At 36.0% G+C, this 25,643-nt stretch overlaps 1 protein-coding gene across 3 annotated transcripts in view; it reads left to right on the forward strand.

Annotated features, from left to right (window-relative positions):
• The window catches only part of SPOCK1 (SPARC (osteonectin), cwcv and kazal like domains proteoglycan 1), a 524,632-nt gene that overhangs the window by 488,494 nt on the left and 10,495 nt on the right, over positions 1–25,643 (forward strand). For 2 of the 3 annotated variants that reach the window (XM_088133786.1, XM_088133787.1), the window contains exons 7-9: positions 2,002–2,118; positions 15,908–16,129; positions 20,141–20,203. In XM_088133786.1, coding sequence (XP_087989912.1) covers positions 2,002–2,118; positions 15,908–16,129; positions 20,141–20,203 — 402 coding nt within the window. The remainder of the gene's footprint in view (positions 1–2,001; positions 2,119–15,907; positions 16,130–20,140; positions 20,204–25,643) is intronic. The other variant, XM_088133789.1, reaches the window with a different exon arrangement.

Here is a 25,643-nt window from a genome sequence, read left to right on the forward strand (position 1 = left end):
GAATGGAGCCTGTTGTAGCAAAATTTGAGTTAAATACACAATGATTCAGGTTAAATACACAACAGTTTGAGTTCATTACACAATACTTCTTATACAGTATTATACAATAGTACTGTTCTGGCTTGCATACAAATTCAACTTAAGGACAGACCTTGCGAATGGAACTCATTCTTGAACTGGGGACTACCTGTATTTAAAATTTACCTTTTGAAATTTGGAAGGGGAATAAAATTCTGATCTTTGATCCTTCTTTTGTCCCATTCCTTGATCATCCAAATATTAAAACATGAATAAATATGTGCCCAAGAAATGGGAGGATTGAAGACCATAGGATTAGACACTTGATCATTGATTGGAAACCTATTTCTGCTGAATATATTTTAAAGAAAAATTGACCAGAAGTCCAAATTATGCAAGTTCAGTTTTCTTTCTTAAACAAATTTGACTTTATCAGTCCTGAAATTAACAGTGTTTGAAGAATGGTGTATATCCTAGAATCAAATATTATGTAAAGTGCATAGTAAAATGGAAAACTCTTAAGTTGAGCTAAATTCCATATAATTTTTTTTTGTTTTTTGCAACAATATAGAAGTAGTTTGCTTTTGCCTTCTGGGATATTTTCCCCAGATTTCCAATCTTGCCTACAGCCTAGGATTTCCAGGTAGGTCTCCCATCCAACTTCTACCAAACTTCTTAGTTTTTCAAGGACAGGTTGGTACTGTCACCTAGCAGGGTCCTGTATCAAATATCACAAAACTTTTAAAAGTATGGGAAGAGAACTTGGGATTTGAATATAATGAATAATCAACAGGGAACTATTTATGGAGTAAAAATCCTTTTAAATTCCTTTTATTTTGGAATTCATCAAGAACTGACTATAGAAATAATTTATAAATTGTAGAATGCCTCCTTAAAATTGCTTTATATAAATCAATGTGTCGATTGTATTGAAGGGATTATAATCAAATCGGTACATGTTCTATCTCTCATAGTAGTAACCATGTGATTCTTAATGATGACTGAAAGATCTTGAAGAAACTGGAAGGATTATGAAACAACATTTAATAATTAATGCTAGTATAAGCTTATTGTTTATTTTTCCCAAGACATATGAAATGGTGCAATATAAGAAATTAATTCAATTTCTGTTGTAAGCTGCCAGATTTGCTATAACAAAACTCACTGGAAAACTGAAGTTTAGCTTTTCAGCATTGGATGAAAAATTAACACCACATGAAGAATACTTTAATTTAAGGTTGCTTTACTCATGTTTGTTCTGTTTTTTAATTACACCAACATAGCATTTCCTAATATATTACCTCCATCTATACAAATGTCAGTCTGGACAGAACTATTGAATATTTCAATATTAAAGATTACAAATAAGTGTGTGTCTGCTTTTGTGTACTTTTCTACTTCTTTATTTTTTTATTATGTCTTATATTTGCTTTAGTGCTTGCTACATGTTTAAATAAACTTTAAGAACAGAGAAGGGATTTAAAAATGCCATCAAACTGAAAAACATGAAACCTTACATTAAAAGATTTCCTATTACCATGGCAATAACTTTAAGCTAAACCAAACAAGGTTATAAATTATATCCAGGGTCTTGGATATAATAGCAGTGCTATTTTTCCCTACTACTGTTTGATTGATGTCCTTTCTTGGAAGACCTAAAAGGTGATACCTATTACCAAAAAAACAAAATAGAAAAATCCCACACATCACTGAGAAGCAACAGAAGATGGATTTGTGTCCAGATTGTACATCATAAATTATGTCTCCCATTTAGCCAAAATTCAAGCATAATAATAAATCTTGTCTTGCTGCTTTGTATGTTCTTGATACACTCTTAACCTTTGACCTGCTACACAATTTCTCTTTGGAATTCAGTGGTCTTTGAATCAAAGTTTATTCTTCAGGCAGTAAACAAGAATAATCTTTAGTAAAGCTGTGTTTATCATGTTATCTGTCATGTAATTGCTGTCATTCTTTTTGCAGCTTGCACAGACAAGGAGCTGCGAAATCTTGCATCACGTCTAAAAGACTGGTTTGGCAGTCTTCATGAAGATGCGAATCGTGTCATCAAGCCAACAAGCTCAGATTCAGCACAAGGCAGTAAGATGACAAATTTGAGAATAACATTTGAGATATATTCACAAGTTCAACAAGAATAGCAGTGACAGCTATTTTTTTTAAGTGACCCAGTAATGCCTTGGCACATATTTCCACTCCTTTCACAACCGCTTCTTTTCCTTGTGTAGGGAAGCAGGGTTCATCTAGCCAAGGGCTGCCATTTTAAATGCATTTTTAAAATGCATTTTCTTGTATAATAGTACTGTATTTTCTTTCAGCCCCTAGGGATTCCGGGTTCTTGCCCTCTAGGCTTAAATGAGAAAGCTGAATTAAACTTGGAAATTTACAGAAATCAAACTATAACAAATAATGAGGAAGGATTCTAAAACAGAAGGACAATCAATTCATGGTATAATGTTTAGTAACTTGCCTTGCTCTCTAGTTACTTTCAACCTTTTTAGCATGAATTAATGTAAGATCTGCTTTCAAATTAATATAGTTTTGGGGAGAGAGTTTTTAGGGGAGATCAATATATGCATTAGTATATTTCACAAATACAGATAGTCCCTGGGTTAAGAATGCCTGATTTACAGATGACCCATAGTTAAGAACAGGGCCTATTGTAGCAAAATTCGAGTTAAATACACAGTGATTCAAGTTAAATACATAATGGTTTGAGTTCATTACACAATACTTTTTATACAGTATTATACAATAATACTGTTCCGGCTTACATGCAAATTCAACTTAAGGACAGACCTTGGGAACAGAATTCATTCTTAAACAGGATTACCTCTACTTCTGTGACTTGATATGGATTAGTGTCTGTACTTCCCCAATCCTCTCTCCTTAATTCAGTTATGGAGAGTTATTTGGTTGGGCAGGGACAGGAAATAGGGCAACTTTGACTTTGCTTACAATATCAAGCCCTGATAGTAAGATACTGTAGGATACCAGGCTCTAAAGCTCAGGTATTTTATACTTCTGACAAGAGTTAACAGGTCCTTTTGTCTCTTTTTCATGAAAACATTAGAAGGGACTTGATGGATCAAACCAAAGTCCTATTCCCCACAGTAGCTGAACAGACAAATATAGAAAGACTACAAGAAGGACATGAGGAGTCCTTCTTTCCACACCAGTGTTTTTTAGTTTGTTATATTTATTATCCATCCCTTCTTGAATGGAGAATTTTCCCTTCATTTTATTCTCACAATAACAAACCTTGAGGTAGATTGAACTAAGAGAAAGTGAAACTCAAGTCATCCATTGAGTTTCCATGGTTGAAGATAGACTTAAGCTTTGGTTTCCCAAGCCATATTCCATCACCTTAATTGCTACACCACACTGGTTCTTGAATTCAGAATGGAGTAGCTTGTATTCAGAGGCATCCTGAAGACATTATATAACCAATGTCTCAGTCTCACATATGGTATGACAACTGAGGAGGTTTAGAGTTCACCAAATGACAAGTAGAAAAACATTCCATAGAAATGGAAAAAACATTAATTTCTGTCCACCAAAAAGTTTGTAAAATACAGGGCCACATAGGTGAAATATATAGATTTAGAGAGGAAAAGGAAATGCAATAGTGAAAGACAGCATTATAATTGTTTACTCCAGAATAAAGAAGAAGAAAACAAAGTGCTTCATTTCTGTAAAGTCAGAATGTGCACAAGCTACCCTTTTGTCTGAACGCTGGATTCTCAATTTTAAGGTTGCAAAAATATCTCAAGTTTCTCAGTCTCCAAAAACTATTTAGAATTGAACAAGCATTTCTGGCACAACAGCTTCCAATGAAGAGACCAAATTAAGATTTAGCCATTACGAACAAGCTCTATATAAGAATAGAATTAAAAGGTGGCTCGTCAGTTTGATTGGCTCAACTGCTTTGATAGCACATTACTAAATGCTCTCAATTAGTGTTTCCCAACCTAGGCAACTTTAAGATATGTGCATTTCAACTCCCAGAATTCCCCAGCCAGGATGGCCATTACTAAGAATTCTAGGAGTTGAAATTTACACATTGCCTAGGTTGGGAAACACTGCTCTAAATCCTCTGCATTATACCCAGAACCACTGTCCTTAAACCAGATATTTATACAAGAGATACTATTTACTGCAAGACAACAGAAGATAGAAATGGTGTTTAATAATTTAAGAAGTAGAATAGAAATAGCAGCTTATTTACGTATATATTTGTTTTTACTGTTAGGATACTGGAAGTCAAATCTGTCTATTATGTAATAATAAAAATTTATACCAAAAAAAAAAAAAGAAATAGAAAGTTCACAGTTAGGTCACACCATGGAATCTGGACTTAACATGCACTTTATCACTGGGAAAGTCTTTATTTAAAGTTGTTCAAAGCAAATATCTTTCTAGACAAATGATAGAAGTACCAAGGTAGCTCAAGAAAAACAAGAGTTGTGGCCCTAAAAATATGGCACACAGTACCGATAATGCAAGGAATGGATATGAAGAATAATGTTGAAGCCCAGGCCAATAAAACACAAATGCAAGCATTAACATACAGGAAAAAACCAAACCTGAAGCCATTAATAAAGAGAAGAGCATGTCACCCTGTTTCTGCAAGTCATAACTATTGCTAGAAACATGGCAACCTTTATTATAGTTGTCCACGATAGGTCTTGTAGAAGGAAGATTGTCATTTTTTGATCAGAAAGATAGCTAAAATTTCTGATATTTGGGGTTATGCATGCCAGACACAATGGGTAGTACAACAAGCCATGCAGCAATACATGGATTACTGACTCAATGTCTGTATCTGAGGAGATACACATACAGTTGTTGTATGGGAGACTAGTATGTTTGCCTATAGTTTCTATAATCAGTAGTGTGCCAATTCAAGCCAAGGTAAAAATTATCTTATGTGAAACATGTAGGATGTTATAGAGGTAGCTAGGAATCATCCATGGAGAGTCTGCAATTGTGCCATCATAGGGATGGATGATTTTCACCCTGTCATTTTTGTAGTTATAAATACTCTGTTTAAGTTCAGTTAAGGCCTTTTCTGGGCCAAGAGACGATATTGCCTGGAGTAAGAGACCACAGTATCCTAGGTCAGAATCAATTTGCCTCTTCAGGAATGAGGAAAACCTATCCAGTGGGGTGAAGTGAACCAGAGACTTGCCTTAAATTATTTGTTTCAGCCCAAACTTGAGACAGCAAAGTCTCAGATGGACCCCAAGAGAAATGCAGCCAAGCTCTAGCCAAACAAGGGGATTGAGTGAGGGACATGGAATATATTTTTCAGGAACTTAGACTGAACTGCTTCTAGAGTAGGGGCATCCTTACAAACACAAATTTGTGCACCATGTAACAACAAGGCCAGGATCTTTGCTTTATACAATTTTATTGCTGCAGGAATATAAGTATTGCTGTGTTGACTAGCTTATTTTAAGATTGAGTTAGAAATTTTTGGAGCATTCATGAAAGCTCACTCAGTTAGTTCTTCCAGCAGGTGGAGGGTTGGAAGTAGATGCATATAGGTTCTTGAAGTCCTTAACCTGCTCAATTGGTTCTTGTGTTGATTTTCCATTTAATAGGCAACTTAAGGGGCACTCTAGAGAAAACTAGAACCTTAGTGTTTGAGCAATTAATTTCAAGAAATTCCCTAGAACAATAGGGTGCTAAAGCAGCTAGGCATCTATGAAGGCCCACTTGAGTCACAGATAAGATGGCTGCATGCGCTGCATACAAGAGAATTGAAATAGGAATGTGAGCAAATATTGGGGTGTGTGTGAAATTCTGGCTTAGAAAGAGCCACAAGAATATCATTTATATAGAAGTTGAACAGAAGGGGGCAAGGATACAGCCATGTTTGACTTCTCTGAGGATAGGGATGGGGGTGGTTAAATCACCTTTACATTTGCCTCTAATTTACATTTTTAATATTTTGATGTAAGGAATAATCAGCCTGAACTGAATCAAAAGCAGCCCTTAAATTGGGGGGGGGGGGGACGGGACAACATAAAAGGCACCTTTGGTAGGGCTAGAGTATTTTTCAGCTAAATGGTGCAAAATTGTACATTAATCCATGGTGGAATATGCTAACTTAGCTAACTTAAAACCTGCTTGTTCAGGGGCTAACGTATTCTCTGAATACACCCAATCTGAAAGATAATGGTATAAAAATTGGACATAGAGTTTGCTAATTATTGACAATAAGCTAATTGAGCAATAGCTGGGTTTTGACCATTTCTTATATAATGGGAGAGTGATAGAATTAAACCCCTCTTTGGAGAAAGATAAAGAGTTATTAATGGCAGTTAACCAGGGGCGAACACAGAGGCCCACCAATCAGGATTTATTTTCAGCAATTCTGGCAAAATCATATCTTTACCTGGGGCTTTGCCACTTTTCAATTAGAAATTAGTTTTGGATTTCAAGTTGTGAGATGGGGGGCCAATTGGGGTAGGGATCACATAAGGGGAGCCAAATGATACCTTGAAGATTGTTGAAGTGACATTCTGAACATCTGTTGGATGTTGTAATCCAATAACTTGAAAACTTTATAATCAGAAAGATACATGCATGTATCGCCAACTTCTGGGAGCAACTTCCTTCAATTTAATCCAGGGATGGGGAATATGTGGCCCTTTAGATATTGTATGGAATCTGGGATACTTAGATGCTGAAAGAAACATGGGCTCAACTTCTGCCCCCCATTTTTTTATTTGAGAACTAAATTTCATGCCACAGAGTGTCTCATATGTCACTGGAAAAATATAGGGCACAATTACACATAAACAAAGAACACTGAACAAAGGGCAGGTAAGGATCCAATTATAACTGCCTGCCAAAAGACCTACAAAACCCTGAACTTGAGCCAAAGCACAGGGCAGCATAAAAAGGCCTTTGGCAGCCCAGCTGTTTCTCATGCCAGCCTGGTAGATAACAGGGAGTAGAGAAACAAATCTGTCAGCCTGATATTCCTTTCTTTCAGCATTGGGAAGCAGATTTTGCTGAACCTGTCAGCAACTTCCCAGCTACTCATGACAGATTTTGTCAAACTTGGTCAATTTTCAGTCTGTAGGGGAAAAAAAATCAGAAAAATGTATGTGTTCTTGACAGGCACTCGATTGAAAACATAACCTTAACAAAGTATTTTTTAAAACATGCACTTATTATGAAGCATGCAAGCCCATCTCTCTGAACAGAGAACCTTTGAGATCATCTCTGTACAAATCTGTGTCTTTTTGTGGGATGATGAGCACTGGGGAAAAGTTGGCTGACGAGGCTGAGCTTTTCCCTTGAATCAGTGACCCAGTCTAGAATCTATAGACATGCCATAAGACCTTGCTATGCTTTTTGACAACTGTAATCATTCAGATGAAAAGAATTGCATCTATAATTATTCTTGAAATTCAAGCCTTCATACAAATATAACAAGACTCTTAAACGGCAGACCATTCCACACAATTCTTATATTTTTTCAGTTGAGGTTATAGGGAGCAGAATCACATTATTCAGTGTACACGTGGTAAATGTGTATTTGTCTAAAATAGGAATCTTTTCACATGTTTTGGTATGTTTGCCACAGTGCAAAATTTGGAGAACTGTAAAATCTGCATTCCATTCCATGCATTAGTCCATGAATTGCAGGTCAAGTCACCTTGTTTCAAATGTGGATCAAGGGTTTTTAATATCATCTCTGAGCATAAAGAATAAGGATGAAGTTTCTATTTAGAATTTCTTCTTATGCTGCTAAGTTGAATATGTACAGATTCTTCATATGATGGAAGAACTCAACCTGACTTGCAGTCTGTTGTGGTACAAACTAAGAGTGGACTTTTCATCTCAGTGACATCAATATGAACTAGGTATGGCACATTCTTCACATGTTTACTATTGGCTTGTACTTTCTTCTACAATCCTCCCTGACATGAGTTATCAGGATATGTTTATGAAGCCATAGTAAGTATATGTATATATATTTTCCCCTACAAAGTGTTGTGTAGGCTGTATGGTTTTCAAGCAGGGATCAAACATTTACAATGTTGAGAATGTGTCATGGACACTATCATTAAATAGCTGGAGCACCTTGGTGAATGTGACAAGTTACAGACACGCTATTTCTTACAACAAAAACTGGTAAAGGTGTGCTCCTGAATCTTCTAATTTTCTAGAATGCTTCTTCCTGCCACCACCATCCATGTCACATTTGTCTTTTTCTGGATAGGTGGATCTTATTTCCAAGCAAAATACTGCAGTCCATCAGTTTTACTTTCTAAGAATAACTGTGAGGCTCACGTGATACCTAGAAACATTACTGGAAATAAAGATTGTACTTGGAGATTGATATTGTGTTTCCCTTTTAGGAAAAAGAACAAACTTTTTTCTTTCTTAACAAAATGAGATATGGAAGGAAGCATCATGGGTACCCCATTGAGGACTAAAGTTATAAAGTTACTTAAAGATAGTGGGAAATGTTGGGTTAAAACTCCTTTGGATGCATCACATAAAATATTAAAATGTTGAAATGTTGCTATGTATGTAAATTTTAAAAACAGACAAAAAACTAAAAATCAGATTTAAGTATTAGCCTTCATCAGCTACAGACAAAGCTCCTTTCTTTCTTTGCAAGCAAAAGAATATACCTGTAAGTCCATTTTTGGAGACACAAAGAGAAGTAGCACAATCTGACAACTATTTGGTAGAATCAGAATCATGTCTGAATCTACTGTTCCTAGATTTAATTTGGAGATCAGCTCAGATTCTTTTTTCCCTGTTTCGCAGTTACTGTAGTATGTTTACTAAATTTTGTTTCTTTAGCTTTGTTCTGTTTTGTGAGACATATCATGACCAAAGTGTAAAATTCCATAGCCAAAGTCTTCTGAAAATTTTATCCAGCATTGTCTTGTCATTTTATTTTTAGTTTGTTCCCTCCCTATTGTTCCCATCTTGTGATTTTGCCTGTGGTGAAGATTGTAATGAACACATTGAGCTTCATTGCCTGCAGTTGGATGTGCTATTTGTTCTCCACAGAATGCAGAAAGGATTTTTTTTCTCCACCCACTTTCAACTCCATGACTCATAAGACTAGAAATATGAGAGTTAACATCTGTTTCTCATGAATGCTGTAGAAGATCTTATTCTGCACTGAATCTGGCTCCTCTAAAACCATTTTCTCCAGAATTATCTTATTCTCCTTGAATAGCCTTCAATAGAAATGGATGAAAGATTACATTAAATGTTTCTTAATATATAGTCTTGGGGTTAGGTGTATAAGAATGGCCCATATCAGGGAAGGCTTTTTCAGGTGCAGTCATTTGGAGCCGCTACAGAATTTGAGCTAGATGCTGCAACCAACTGCTCAAGACAAGTCATATGTTTATTTATTTATTATTAAATGTATATACTGCCCAACTCCCAACAACTCTGGGCAACTCACAAGTAAAACTTTTTTTTAAAAAAGATACAGCCAGAAACAAAAAATAAGGAATAAAAGATAGCAAGATGACAGAAACTGGACTGGAACAGAAAAAAGAATCCAAGGAGGCTTCACTCATCCTTGCTAAAGACTTGGGAGAAGACCCAGGTCAAGCCCCTTTGAAACACCAGTAGGGTGGGAGACATCCAGATCTTTGGGTGGACCTCATTCCAGATAATGGCTCAACGCATTTATGATGAGTTGATTCACAAGAATCCCTTTTGAGTATTTGATGGAGGGTGGGAAAAGGGGCAGAAATTTTCCAGATACACATAATTCACTAAATTACAGTAAGGTTTATTGTCCCTTTTCAAGTAAAAAATTTGTGCTTATTTCTTATATATTCAGTGGGCTTAATTTAATAACCTATGCATACATTCTATATAAAGCTTTTTACAGTTTCTTAACTGATTCATTATTCTCTCCCTGTTTCACACAGGGAAACCTGTGAATTTCAAAAATTGCAACCTTGATATGCATACTCTCTTAGGCAGCTTCAGTATTTCTTAGGCTTGCTTTTAGCCTGGAGAAGAGGAGGAGGAAAAGAGGGAAAAATAACTCTTTCCTAAGCCTTTTGGAAGCTAACTCACAGCTTGTCCTTTCCAACTGCAGCAGTCTTTTCCATCAGCCAGACCGCTGTGCAGATCTCTCTGATCCTTCTTGTTCCTGATGGGTCCTCAGCTGCAGATTTCTCCTCCAACTGTTCCTGGATTCATCCATCACCTCCAATCCACACAGCACATATAAAACACCAGCAATGCCAACAACCTCCTCCATTGCTTAAGAAGTGTGTCCCATTTATATACGCTCCCTAAGAAGCAGATGTGCCTGCTCCTGGGTATGTTAATTAGGCAAGACACTTTGCGTGGATTTGGTAAATTGACCCCCCAAAAAAAGCCCTTTAACCTTGAGGCCAGTTTACAACTCTGCCCCAATCGGAGCATCTTGCCCTGCAGAAGAGGGTTCTCTTATTTCTTCAATAGGGAGGGAGGGGGAGGTAGACAGCATATGTGTAATAAACTAATTGTGTGTTCTAGCCCCAATTTTCTTGACCATTTATTTCTTATAATTCTCAGACTGAGCCAATACTGGCGTGGGATAGAATTCTGTTATAGTGTCTCCCTGTATAACTTTTATATTACCCAGCACTGTACATCTGTGTAATTTTTTGTCATCTCCATCAAATCATGCTTGCTTATTCTTATGATCTGAATAAACTATGTCAAAACAGGAATCCTTAGCAATAAGCTTCTACCTGGGGGGAAAAAACTCCCTCCCCAAGTCCTTTTTTAATTTAGTTTCGTTTTTCCTATGAACTGGAAAAATGAAAAACAAATTGGATTACATAATACTTTCTTTAAGAAAAGGAATAAAACTAAGGAGCAGGAAGATTTTCTACAGAGGATTATAATAAATCTTATTAGTCCTGTAATTCCTGATAAGCGATGCTTGCCAGAAACAAATGCATTTCTGCTTTGAGGGCGCCCTCAATCCCTTCCTTGTTTCAGTGCTCCGTTGGGGCACGTTTGTATAGGTTGGGGGATCTTTTCCTGTCCTCAGGTAGCCTAAGAATCAAAGAATTGGAAGGGCAGCAGAATAGGCAGCATTTATTTCTACAAAGATTAAATTAGAAGCCAGAACGTGGCCACTGTACTTGCCCAGAAGGATACAGCAAGTCTTAAAGATTTGGACTAGAAAGAGCTCTTCTGCCCCTCCCTGTGAGTCCTAACCTGAAGTTTAGAAAAATAGAACAAGGCAAAGAATCTAAAATAATCCTTTTTTTATGCAAAAAGAAAAAGAAAAGTAGAAGTTTGGAATTCTGTATATTGTGTTCCATTTCATTTCATTTTATTATATTTATTTATATTTCCATCATCTGTGTCAATAATTGAATTTTTACTAACTTGAATCATTTGTCCAAACAGATTTGATTTTATGAAACACCCATACATTATACATTTTTATACCATACATTTTGATCTTATGAGCAAGTCAAGTTATAGTGTTCTACCCCAAAGTAAGAAGATAATTGTAAATTTTCAGAGTATTTTTAAAAATGTATATACTCTAAATACTTTTTTTTTTCCAGGCTTCAAATTTTCCACAAATTCTACATCTCCAAGGCTTGACTTGTTCACTGTATCTTTGGCTAGAGTGTTCCACTGTTTTGTTAAACTACATATGTTATGCAAAAAAGGGGGAAAGTAATAATATGCTATATTATTAGTCTGTAGGATTAAGAATTGCAATCAGTTAAATTATTATTTGCATTATAAGATCTATGAGCTAAGGCAGAATTCAAGTTGGGCTTTATTCATCTAAAATTACCTTGCAACATTTTTTATTGCAGAAAATGCTCTATATATTCAGTCCTAGTTCCTGAAATAGGAAGCAATGTATAGCAATTGAGGCAGTTTCTCAAAGCCTGAAAGTTTTAGGGCACTATTTCTCTTTATCATAAGTAAGTAAATAATATTTAGAATCCTCTTCTACATAGAACTTACATTAAGTGAGTTAAATTATCAGTTATCTAAAACATTTTCAAGATAAAATCCCTACTGTTGCTTACATTCTGATAAATAGATATCTTAGGCAGAATGCATTGCTTACTTAAAATTCAAGTTGTTTAGAAAGAAACAAGAAAATATCTTTACCATTTTGTTCTTGATGATTTAGAAAAAGCCAAGAAACTGTGCCTTGCCAAGTGATGACTTACTAAAATCCACTTTTACACACTGGCAATTTTAAGTATCTCAGTAGAATATAGTCCTGGAAACATTTCCTAGTATTAACATTTTCAACAGCAATATCCATTTATCCAGCTATTTTTGTCTTAGTTCTTTTCAAAATGCCTATAAATCAAAGTAAAGAACATTTTCTAGATGTAAAAAAAAAAATCCTTCTTGTAATTATACATAATGGGCATTATATTAAAACTAGTATTTTAAAAAATACAGTCAACATTTGTGTTCCATATCTGATCTTTACAGTGCATCATAACACAATTATGATGCCCCTATTAATTGCACTATTTCTACTTTATGCATTCAAAATGCACATTGCAACAATGTGATAAGGGTGGAAGGACTCTTGCTTTATTCACATTGAATGTACTGTCTCTCCTACAGAATTGACTAGCTAAGTGTAGCACTTGCTCATTTCTTTGTTTGTCATCTTTCTCCCTATCCCACTTTGTAACAAGGAAACCCCTTCGATTTCAATCCCTTTAAGAACATTTGATGGTAGTAAAAACACATGTTGCCACTGTTTGTATTTATTTTAAAAGTGGCAACCCTCATTAACATAAAGGAGATAGCAGTAGTAAAATTTATTTTTTTAATGGTTTGAGTTGCTGATACATATTCCAATGGATTAGACCAGTGTTTCTCAACCTCAGCAACTTCAAGATGTATGGACTTGAACTCCCAGAATTCTTCAGTCAGAATTCTGGGAGTTGAAGTCCACATATCTTAAAGTTGCTGAGGTTAAGAAACACTGGATTAGACTATAAAATTGCCATTGGCTGCAATCAAGGGATGTGCTGTTATGTCTGTCTTCACTCTATTTTCCTAGATTTCTCTTGTAGCTTAGCCAAAGCAGTATACAAGGGTTATACTAAAGCTGTTGCATGCTAGAAATAAAACCAATAAACTCTGTAGAGAATTCAGAATTCAGAATTATTTTTCTATAGTAGCCATCAATTTTATTAGCCAATAAACCAGCTGATTAATTTAATAGCAGTCACAGAGATTTCAATTAGTGCATTAATCCTCTAACTCAGTATGTATTTATGGGAAGAAATGAGCAGCAAATGGAAATCCAATACTTTGCACATTGTAGAGTTTTTATAAAGAAAGATGGAAAAGTTGATATTGGACCTGGAATATGTAATCTTCTTATTTTTAATATGCAAAAGATCTCCTATGGCAGAGAAAGATAGAGGGATGACATTTGATCACATTCATTTCTGGATAAATTAAAAACATGAATCAATGGAGTGTTAATATTGAAGTTTAAAATATTAGTTATAGAAATAACTGCATATTTTTGGCCATTTCATTTTAGATGACTTGAAATTATGTCCAATCAGAAATACTATGTCTGAATTGATGAGTGGACATAAAGTTCTATAGATAAATTCTAGGATGATTCTATAATATTCTGAAAGATCATAGATAGATAGATAGATAGATAGATAGATAGATAGATAGATAGATAGATAGATAGATAGATAGATAGATCGATCGATCCTTGGAGACCACATAAGCCTCTTTATTGAAACCAAATGCTCTTATGAGATCACCATAAGAAAGGGCTTCCCTGTTTTATGGAATAAATTGTATGAATTAGTGATAGCTGATCCATGCATATGGGCATACTTAGGGGAGGGGCAAGAAAGGACAAATGACATCTGCACCATGATATCATCATCAACATCACACAAATGAAACATAAGAAAAACCCTGTTGGAGTCAGCCAAAGGACTAGCTAGTTCAGCATCTTTTTTCCCACCAGATGCCACAAACAGGACATGCAGGCTGTAAGCTTCTGCTGCTTTTATTCCATGGTAATTATAAAGCATATTTAACAATAAACAAATAGAGCTTTGGAGACATTTAACAGGTAACGGCCTAAAAAGTTATAAATAGCATATAAACAATTTCTTGGTTCGCTTCAATCTGATTCAAGAAATGTTCATGTTTAATAGTGAGTCAGAGCTTTATTCTGCAAAGTTGCTCATGATCACTTAACTAAAGGTGAGCAAGATTTGTATTTTGATTATTTATTTTGCACTATTTTGCAGTATTTTTCATTTGTGTTATATTTATGCTCAACCACATAACATACTGCAAAAAAAAAAAAAAAGCAGGATACTGGAGCTATTGCTCAGACCTCATCCATCACATCTCTAGCTTATCTGTTAAATGCAGCATGTTATAAAATAACATTAATGTCTGCATTGCCAAGCCTCTTTTGATGATCCTCCAGTGTCACTGATGATCCTCACCTGGGTTTGCCACTAATTCTTCTAGTAAGATACCTTTCTGTTCCCACAAATTAACATTTAAAATAGCAAGTGCATTATAGTGCCTTTATAGTTTTCAAGACTCTTCAGTCTGAGTGATAGGGGTTTTCTTCAGTTATAAGGATGGCCTTTACAACTGACACATCACATGGAAAATTCTGATACATAATGTTTACAAATGGAAATACAGCTCTTTCTTTCATATATTATGAGGAAATAACAGCTTCGTCAGACAGAGGACTGACAGATATCTTGCCTGGCCATCCTGAGAAGTGACTTACTACCTGGTTACCATACATCAGAGTTCAAAAAGTTCTGCACAGCTAGATATCTAAATATTGCAGAAAATTGTTTGACAAACTGTGTATCTTCTTATCATTAACCCTGAAAGAAGCAGAAGCAAAGGGATGCAAGAGAAAGTGAGATTTTAGCACAGTAGGTCTGAAAGGAAGATTGGGAACTTGTCATATCTGGAGGTTGGAACCTGAGATCTTTAGACGTTTGAAAGAGAAAATGTAATTGCATATTTTCCTGGAGATGCAGGTTCATTTTATCAGAGTTAATACTCATCCATGTACACCTGAGATTTTAAAATGATTCTGCTTCAAAATATATGCACCCAACTTATCTTTTCCTTTAAAAAAGAGAAAACAGTTCACTAGCAGGGAACATTCTGCTTTTTTGCTTTCAAAGCAATGCTTTGCAGAGATCAAATGTTTAAGGAATGTGAGATTATTGATATTAATTAATTTAATCCAGAAAACTAAGGTGTCCTTCATGGTAGCTCTTGTTCTCAGCTTCTAGATAATTTGAAGACAGTAGTGCTGCTTCTGCTAAAATTGTGAGGGGAGGAGGAAATGTTGGTTTCTCTTCTGTTATATATGACTCCTATTTCAATTGCAAATGCCAATTCCAGCAGCATTTAATAATTTCTTTGAACCACTATAGGAATATATGGTTCACTGAAGACCAACTTTCTTTAATTATAAATAAATCACTTTATTTAATGAAGACTGTTTTGTTTATAGATGAACAATTAAACTGAATTCTGATTGAACAAGTCTTTGTTTAACTGTGGGCCACATCCACCTTTATGAAACAATCATAATGCTCTGAGGATTTTCTTTACCACAGCTTCAGCTCATCCATTTCATTTTCACTTAGTTCTGAATTGAGATCATGTTTCATTTTCTAGCAAGTCAAGAAGGAAACATTAATGTGAAATCCAGTTTTGCCATCATTATTTGCAAAACAGGAGAACACAATTAGAGTGTTTTTGGGTGTGTGTTTTTTAACATTCTTTAGATAACTGTGTTTTTCTTAGCTGGAATTGTTTGTTCCTTCCTTTACAGGATTTGATACTAGCATATTACCTATCTGTAAGGATTCATTGGGCTGGATGTTCAACAAACTGGATATGAACTATGACCTTCTCCTTGATCACTCTGAGATCAATGCTATTTATCTTGATAAGTATGAACCATGCATTAAGCCTCTCTTCAACTCCTGCGACTCCTTCAAAGATGGAAAGCTTTCCAACAATGAATGGTGTTACTGCTTTCAGAAGCCTGGAGGTAATTGACCAAATTCCATGTGACAGAAAATGGATTGCAATTCAGTATGCTATACTGTCACTTCCAAGTAAAATTAAAAGGCAAAGAGATTGTGAAGATTTGTATGATATCTATAACCATACTTCCACAATATAATTAATGTGGTTTTTAATGGATGGAACAAGCAAATTCTGGAGTTAATGGACATCTTTAAGAATGGAACTGATGTTCATATTCATGTACAAATGATTTAATATCTCATGTAACTATTCCATCTAGAGAGCAGCATTCACAAGTTCAGTGCCTAAGGATGCAAAAATCCAAATATCCAATACTTGAGTCTAGTGAATAGCAAATGAGTTGCTGAACAACACAAGAAGCAAGTTTATGTTCCTGCCGTGTTCACTACAGGGTACAGAGCCCTCTCATTTCTTTAGTTTTGTTTTTATATATGTTTATAATATTTATTGTTATGTCTGATGGACTCAAACCACCTGTGGGTGACTTTATGGGTTAAAACTCTTTGAGATGTCCTGTCTCTCACCACATTATGCAATCTTAGTAAGTGCATTTCTGCTTTCTATCCCAAGTGCTGTCAGCCTCTTCTTGTCCTTCTGTTCCCCTTGCCCAGCATTATAAGGTGTTTTTGTTTTTTGTTTTTGTTTTTGTTTTGTTTTTTGTATTTGTTTTTGTGGTCTTTACTTCCAGTGTGCACTCAGGCTTGATTTCCTCAAGTACTAAGTGGTTGGTTCTCTTGGCTATCAAAGGAATGCAAAGCAGTTCTTCCAGCGCAGTAGTTCAAAGGAATTTATCTTTTTCCTCTCACACGATGAGCCCATTCCTCACATCTGTACATCGTAACAGGAGAAGACCATTCTAGCTTTTGATTTAATTGAAATGTCATGATCTTTCATGAGATGTATAGGCCCCCAAAGCCTTTTTGCTCATCATCATTATTCTTTGAATCTTTTTTACATATTCTCCATTTTATCAATTTTGGAGCTTAGAACTTTGAAGCTGCTAACCGCTTGTATCAACTCACTGTTTATCTTAAATTCCTCTACCTTTCCAGTAGACATCACCTTTGTTTTCTTGATGTTCAAAGAAAGTCCTGCCTTTTCATTCTCCTGCTTTACTTTTAGAATGATTGGTCTTAGGTCTTCTTTAGTTTCTGCCTTCATTTTCTGTCATCAGGATCCATCTATCTCAAATTACTTACTTTTCTTCCACTGATTTTGACACCAGTCCTCAGTTCTTACAGATCTATGGCATGAATAATATATTCAGGATGTAGACTGAATAGGCATGGCACCAACAGTAAACCATTTGGTGATATCAAATTCCATTCTCACTGCTTATTGTAGAGATTTCTTATCAGAAGAATCAGATAGTTGATTTTGAAGCCTCCTTGTTCAATTGCCACTTATCTCCATATAAATTTCTAATCTATTCTGAAGGATTTTCAGATGGTCTATGGTATTAAGGTTACTGTTCTGTAATTCTTTTAAATCTCTCTTTTTAGGGGTTGGGATATAGATAGACTTTCCAGTCTTTGGGCCATGCTGTTTCTTTACATATTAGTTGGTGGAGAGCTATCATGTTCTTTACTGTTGGCACACCAGCTTCCTTTAAGCACTCTGTGGCAATTTCATCCACCACTGGGCCTTTTCTAATTGATAGTTGGTTTATAGTCCATCTGACTTCCTCCTCAAGCACCATTGGTTCATTGTCAACTTCTTCTTTCTTGAATTCAATCTTATCTAAGTTGGTTGTCCTGTACAGTTTTTCATGTATTCCTTGCACCTTTTAAAACATTATTTTCCGTCATTAAATCCTTTCCATGTGTATTCCTTATGACATTAACATGATGTTGGAATGTTCCTGTGATTTCTCTAATTTTCCTAAATAGATCCCCTGTTCTTCCAGTTTTGTTGTTTTCTTCTATTTGCACTCCAAGTTCCTATGTATTTTCCAGCTTCCTCTTTTAATTTTTTCCCACAATTCTTCCCACAATGGTCCAGGTCTTTGCTCCTGACCTCAATCTTATATTCCTCAGGAATGTGTTATATCTCATTTGGATTTGATTCTTTCTAGACTTTTTTTTCAGTCTAAAGCATATTTCTGTGATTAGTAACTGATAGTCTGGTCCACACTCAGCACCTGACAGTATTTTACAAGTCAGCAGAGAACTTTTCCATCTGTTGCTACATAAGATGTAATCTATTCCATTACTATGTTGTTGATTCATTCAGGTATAGACCTGTCATTTGGGTTGCTGAAAGAATGTATTAGCAATGAACAGACCATGTTCTGCACAGAAGCATCAGCCATTGGCCTGCTTCCCTGCAGGTTCCTAGTCCATATTTTCCAATAGTTTCCAATGCAGGTTCCTCTCCAACATTTGCATTAAAGTCAATATTTATAGCCTAGTCCAATTCAAACAAGCCATGGGTAGAATACAGGATAGATATCCCTTTAGTCCTTTTTTCCCCCTGTTTGGCACAGTAATTAGACACATAACCGGTATACTTTCATTAACTTGACTTAAAATATTATCTGTTTCTCCAAGGTGAGAGGGTTAATAGTAGACAACTGACTTTTCTCATACCCATATCTGCTTATTATCACCTATATCCCTCTCACAATGAACACAAAAACATTTATTGATACACAGAGACTGTTTGAGGTCAAGGATCAGCTTTTCCCCAGATGAAAGAAAGTTTTTATGTAATTTAGTAATTTAGGATTATTTTCCAGTGTTTCTGTTTTAGAGCTGTTTCTCCTATCTGAAAACAGATATGGAGGTATTTTGCTTTTTTCCTTGAGTTGTTTCATTTAAACTCTTTATTTAAACAGAACAAAGAAAGATTGAATGGTAAAGACACCATCCAGACAGTCCCTAATATATTCAAAGATAAATTTATCAAATTTCATATATCCTTTTTCTATCTTTCCTTTTTTCCATTTCATAATGTATTAGTTTTTTTCATGAAATTCTTCTCTGTTAATATGTTTTACCTGTTTCTAATTCTAATCTTTCTTTTTGAACAAAAGATTTGCATTTTCATCCTCATCTTTCCAATTTACTATTCTTTACTTTCTCCACATTTTTCTTGCTACTCCTTTTATATTTCCTTATATTTCTGTATAAGCATAAACAAAACCATTATTACATAAACAGAAGACATTCACTCAGAATGTTACATTTTGTTAGAAATCTGCAGAGTATTCTGTAAGGGCTGTTAATTTCTTGCCACATCCACAGAAGCATCTCTATATCAATATGACACCTTCTATGTCCCATCTGTTTCAGTAGTAGTCTAAGCAGGAATAGCAGATGCTTTTTGGCTGCTTCTGAGAGGAATGGAGAACCTTCTTTGCAATATCCCATACAGATTTTTGGAAACATTATAACAAAAAATCATACTTTGTAGACATTCAGCTTACAGGTAGAGAGGGAAGGTGCCAGCAACATGTATCTGACATGCACACAAAAATTTCTGCCCTTCTCCATTGTAGGGCCAAACTTCTAAATCTTGTGTGGTCTACTACTCAACTACTGCAAAACACACTAAGTTCTATCCCATGAGGTCTTTGTTCCATTGGTTAAACAGCAGGATGCTCTGTAAATACCCTGAGAAATGTAGATCATGGCCATGAATTGCAATGAAAACTTCAGAACTGCTTCAGTTGCTATTAGTTTATAGCCTAGGCAATTTCTTAAAATGTGGAAATTAACTGACAAGCCAATGGTAAATTAGCATCCTGTTTATATCAGGCCAATGAAGAGAAAGAAAAAACTGTTTAACAAATAAAATGGCCCCCAAACACTATTTTTAAGCATAGCATGTTGTGAATTTTTTAATTAGTAAAGCTAATGTCATGCATTTGTTCTGCTGTACAGTACAAGCATATGTAGTTCATTCATTCCCAGGTGAGCAATAGACAACATTGCCTGTCAATTGTGAAGCTAATCATTAGAGGGTCTGTCCCTCACCATCTGGAAACTCATTCTTATGAATTATGTTTTAGGCCTCCCATGCCAGAATGAGATGAACAGAATTCAAAAGATGGGCAAAGGGAAGAACCTGATGGGTAAGTTTAGTGATTTGCCACTCACTCAAGCCATTAACTAAAGCTTCCATTATTACTATGACTTTATGTATTTTATTTATTTATTTATTTATTTTTATATGACCGCCCTTCTCATCACAGTGACTCTGGGCAGCAAAGAAAGTTTAAATAGATGCAAAACATATAATTCAAAAGAAAAACATCAGACAGAATAAAAAGCAGTGTAATATAATGTCAACACACTTGGGCTTAACTAACTACATAACTCCCATGCCTGGGCAAACAACCAGGTTTTCAACACTTTTCAGAAGGCAAGCAGGGTTGGGGCCAATCTGATTTCAGGCAGTAAAATGTTCCAGAGGGCAGGTGCTATGTCAGAAAAGGCACAGGATGGCATTCTTTAATTGATGGGACCCAGCTCTAATAGGGCATCATACATTATATGACGTAATCAATTCCTATTGAAATAGCAACCATCCTTGTTTGCCACTTCATAAAATCACATACAGAACAGAAGATTAGTATATGTGATTCATAGCTTGGCATCAACTTTATAGCAAAAGGACATTGCCTTCTTACCAAAATCTTAAATTCTGTTCATTAAATTAAATTGACATTGGGCAGAGTTAGATATTTTTTCTTGTTATTGTTTTAGAAAACTAAAGCACAAGAAAAGAACTAAAGCTGCAGTCATACTCACACTTACCTTAAAACCAAACCTACTAAATTCAGTCAACCTTTTTCCTGAATCAACATGCATAAATGGTACTTATTGATTCTTTTGCTCCCTTAAAGTCTAAATTGTACTTTTTAACAATGTTATAATGATAGAACATCAAGTCATTATTAATACATGGAACACATAGTACTCTTTGGAAGCTGAAGAATCCATCTGTTAAATTGCAGGATACTAATACTAATGCTAATAATGAGGATTTAAAATCTGTAATTGCATTCTCTTCTGTATTTAATCATCCATGATTAAAATAAAGTAATACATTAGGAAAATCATTTGAATCTAATTGTTTCAGATGAAAGTGGCCTGAAATCCTTCCCTTCTTTGTTTCATTGTTTCAACTTATTGATTAATCTCATTGATTATTTAGCATGCTATCTTGGGACCAAGCCCTATTTAAGCCAATGGGGTTTATTTTTAAATAGGATTGCATGATTAATAGGGCTGTGCTCACTTTGAAAATGATGTAGAAGAAATGCTTTGGATCTTGCACATGCATATTATCTCTCTGGTATTCTTTAAAGCTGCCTAGCATTTGGGGGGGGGGGGGGAGATCCAGCTGCTTTAAAAGTGGTATTAAAGAGGTAACTCCTTAAAGCAGCTGTATCTTTTTTCAGACTCATTCTTTAATGAATAGCAGAGAGGTGCTGTGTCTGCTTGTGGTTGAGATCACTTCTTAATAATTTTGGAACCACCCACAGCCCACTTGGTTAATTTCTGATTAACCCACTCCCTGTAAATGGAACACTGTGCCTTTTAAAGCTTTGGACTTGCTTATTTATTTATTTGATTGATTGATTTTGGCACCACTCAACTCTAGACTGATTTTGGGTAGCTCGTATTATGACAAAACAAGATTAAAAAAAAAAAGAAGCAATAATTGGTAAATAAGGAATGGCTAAACAACCTAGAAAAACATCTACAAAATACAAGCAAAAAGGAGCTCCATCCACCCTAACACAAGGCCTGGGAGAACAGCCAGCTCTTGAAGCCCTTCCAGAACACCATCAGAATGGGAGCCATGCTGATCTCTGGGGGATCTCATTCCAGAGGGCAGGCAGCACAACAGAGTCATCCCAACAGATGACAATGTTTAATTGAAGAGACTCTGTTGGTTCACATGGCTGGGCAGAAACCTTGGGCGATAGGCAGTCCCTCAATAAAACTCTAGTAGGACTTTAAGAGATGGAAAAAGCAATGAATCCACAGAATTCATTGAGATGAGTGAAACTGCTTTAAAATGTGTGCTGTCATTTCTAGCCAGCTTTAGATATAGTAACTCCCTTTTGTACAGTCCGTTGCTTTTCTTTCTGTGTCTCCCTGCCTAAGGTCCTTCCCCATTTGTATCTGTGAAGCACAGTTGTTGACACCTGTTGGCTATCTGGGATCCAAAAGGTTCTTTAGGATTCAGAGGCAATAAGCTTGAACCAGGGTGAAATGCCAAAGATGACTTTATGGAATAAACATGAAGAGAGTTAGCAGAGAAAGAAATACCAATCCACAACCCTTCAGCAGGCCATGAATCCCCAGAATGGCAACCAATGGACCCCCGGGAGCTGCACGGCACCCTCCAGGACTTTGGGCCTATGCAGAGGTTCAAACTGTCTGGGAACTTTTGCCATCTTTTCAGACAGGCAATATAAACAATAACACCTAGAAATGGTGTGGCAGCGCATCTTATCAGGGATTTGATCATAATTTTAGACATGGAATCTATGCCAAGAATATTTTTTTATTGAAGACAGGGTCTCTAGCAGACAGCACCTGGGGATGGTCAGATGACATGCCTTATCAGGACCTTGGAAACCCAGATAAGTGAGCCTTTGTTTATGAGAACATTGTTCTTAGGCAACTATTGTTCCTCTTCCCTTGGCAGATATTAGATTAAGGAGCTGGTGTTGTCCTCTTTATCTGAATGGTTACAAGTAGGAATATAGATAAGAAGCAGGTAAGAATGATTAACAACACACTGATGCAATCCACAAAGCCTAAATGCATTTGTGGAGGGATTGGCAATGCAAAGCGTGCCAAGACATGTCTAAATAACCCTTTCTGCACAGGTACTTCCTGCATATGGAAAAAGGAAAAGGGATCCATATCACTAACTCCTCACAGTCTTCTGCAGGACTAGCGTATAGAGGCAAGAGAACCAAAGCAGGGCCATGAAAATAAAATACATTCCATCCATTTAAAACTGCAAGTTTTCAAAGCGATCGGTACAATTACCTAGCAATAAAGTTTGCCAGGAAAAGCAGTTTTCATTTCAGAGGAACTCATCAGGCACAGTTAGAGTACTGGTCTGGCCAGAATTACTTTGCATGCATTTGGAGGCAAAATAATTCAATTCATGTATTCTGGGTAAAATAGTAATCCAAACTCTACTCCTGTGGCCACTGCCACAAACAATGGTTTTGTTTTGTTTTGTTTTGTTTTGTTTTTCTTTTAAGGGCGTAGAGTCACAATATGGCTCCTAAATGTCATTTTCCCCTACCTGCTAAAAGAGATGAATTGTTTCCTTCTCTCCCCACCCCTCAAAAATTTAAAAAACAAAACAGAACATCCACCTGGTTTAGCAACTGCAGAAGAGGTAAAGAATGAGGCTTAGTCTGGAGAGCTTTGAGCACAACGGAGTTAAACTTCCCATCTCTATTGGGCCCTGTACTTGAATTTCATAATCACATGTGCTCAGCTTCCAGTCACGCTGCTAATTTCTTTCATGAAGCTAAGACTTTTTTTTTTAATGTGCTTGAAAAGAAAGCCTAAAAAATATGATTTTCACCACAATTGTTTTAAAATTAGGCAAGCAAGAAAGGTAAAGACTCTCTAAAGTTAAATGTGACTCCTGGTAACAAATTTGAGACAACCAAGTTATTTTCATGGCATCATGACACCCATGGCTTGTCATTGCCTTCTAGAATGGGATGTTTTTTCTAGTTCCCATTCTCGCCTACAGCTCTGGCTTTTCCTGGTGGTCTCCCATCCAAGACTACTTAGCTCCAACCCTGCTTAGCCTTTTTTTTTTTTTTTTTTTTGAGATCCACCAAAAGGTGGCTTGGTACTGTTATCTGAGCTGGACTCAGATCAGATACAGTAAGATTAAGGTACAGCTATTTATAAACTACATTTGTAACATTTAAAAATTGGACATGCACTTTAATATCTGCAATAGCTGAGATGGAAAATGCATTTATTTATAATGTATGAAATATTAGAGTGATTTCTCATTTCTCTGTCTTTTATGGAAGTAATGGCATGGCATTTCAAGCAATGCATTTTCTTCATTTTTTCCTTCCATGGGAAATGGAGTGAAAATAGCCCTTTTGACATATATGCACACTTTGCAGATGCACTCCATGTTTGGAATTGGTGAAAGATGTTCTTTTTTTATTACTACCAGTAAATCAAGGAGCATCTCTCTGACAAAAGAGTGAGGATTCTCCCACCACCACCACTAAATATCATTTGGCATAATAAAAGCTGCTTCTCTGTGCCTGAAAGTGAAGCAAACAGCAGAGAATGGAAATTACTACAGAGGCACCCATGGGGAATTAATCTAACTGATTTCCAGGGAGAAGTAACTTGGGTTATATGTATGCCTTCAAGTATATTAACAGTGCATCTGCTGAAGCTGTTGGCAGAAGTAAGCCAGTTTTCTTAAGACAGGACTGATTAAGTATAAAGCTGCAGTTATACACCAAGCCAGCTTGTATCAGGTTGTTATAAACCAGGGGTCCCCAAACTCTCCAACTCATCAACCCCTCCACGAAGTTTCAGATTGTTCATCAACCCCTAAGCACATATTATATGAAAATAATTTGATAAATACTACTTTAACTAATATTATATGAATAATAATAACAATAATGATAATAGAGATCACTAAAGGCCGCTCTTACTGGTTGTTGACCATCCAACCATGGGTAACATTGTCTTGCCACTAGCCGCTTTATGTTCAGGACTGTGGACTGGTGTGGAGCTCTACAGAGACGTCAAAAGATTAATTGACCCCAACTGACTTTCCATCATTTATCAACCATCTGTTGACCCCCAGACATTTACTGACCCTCTTTTGACCCTCAGCCATTTATCGACCCCTTGGATAATTCCATTGACCCTTGGGATCGATACTGATCACTTTGGGGGACCCTGTTATAAAATGAAGGCAAGCTTAGAAAATATTTTTCTTTTCTTTTCTTTTCTTTTCTTTCAGGGTAAGGCTCATGTAGCAAACTTGCCCCCCACCCAACAAGACACGCCTGAGTTTCAGTTCACCTTTACCCTTCTCAGCCATGGAATCTCTATCTGCACTTGCATGACCTAGATCACATGCTAAGTCAAATTACCCAAACCTCTCCCTTTAGAAGACAATTTGTCTTTTAAAAACAATGGCAGAATTTGGGGAAAGAAACAGGGCATCTCCCAGCCCTGACAGTTCAGGAGGGGAGTCCAGGAAAAGCTGAAACAGAGGGAAATATGTTTCAAGGGGAAAAAAATTAACTTTGAAATTATAAATTTAAAAAAAAGCTAAAATAGACATATTGAGTTAGAATACTGTGAATATGACCGTGGGTATTTAGGTCTAATTTATTGTCTCATTCCTTGTGTGTTTTATACAAATTAGCACCTCTTTCTGTCAGAGTTGCTTCCATATTGTAGCATCTTGTAATTTGCTCAGAGCCTTATATTGTCTTGGATGGTTTTCTCTTGGAAGTTCTTTTCAGACGC

The sequence above is a fragment of the Python bivittatus genome, unplaced genomic scaffold (assembly GCF_059951505.1).
Source record: "Python bivittatus isolate LINGU-HERP-01145 unplaced genomic scaffold, Pbiv_v1 ctg000080_np1212, whole genome shotgun sequence".
In the NCBI taxonomy this organism is placed as follows: domain Eukaryota; kingdom Metazoa; phylum Chordata; class Lepidosauria; order Squamata; family Pythonidae; genus Python; species Python bivittatus.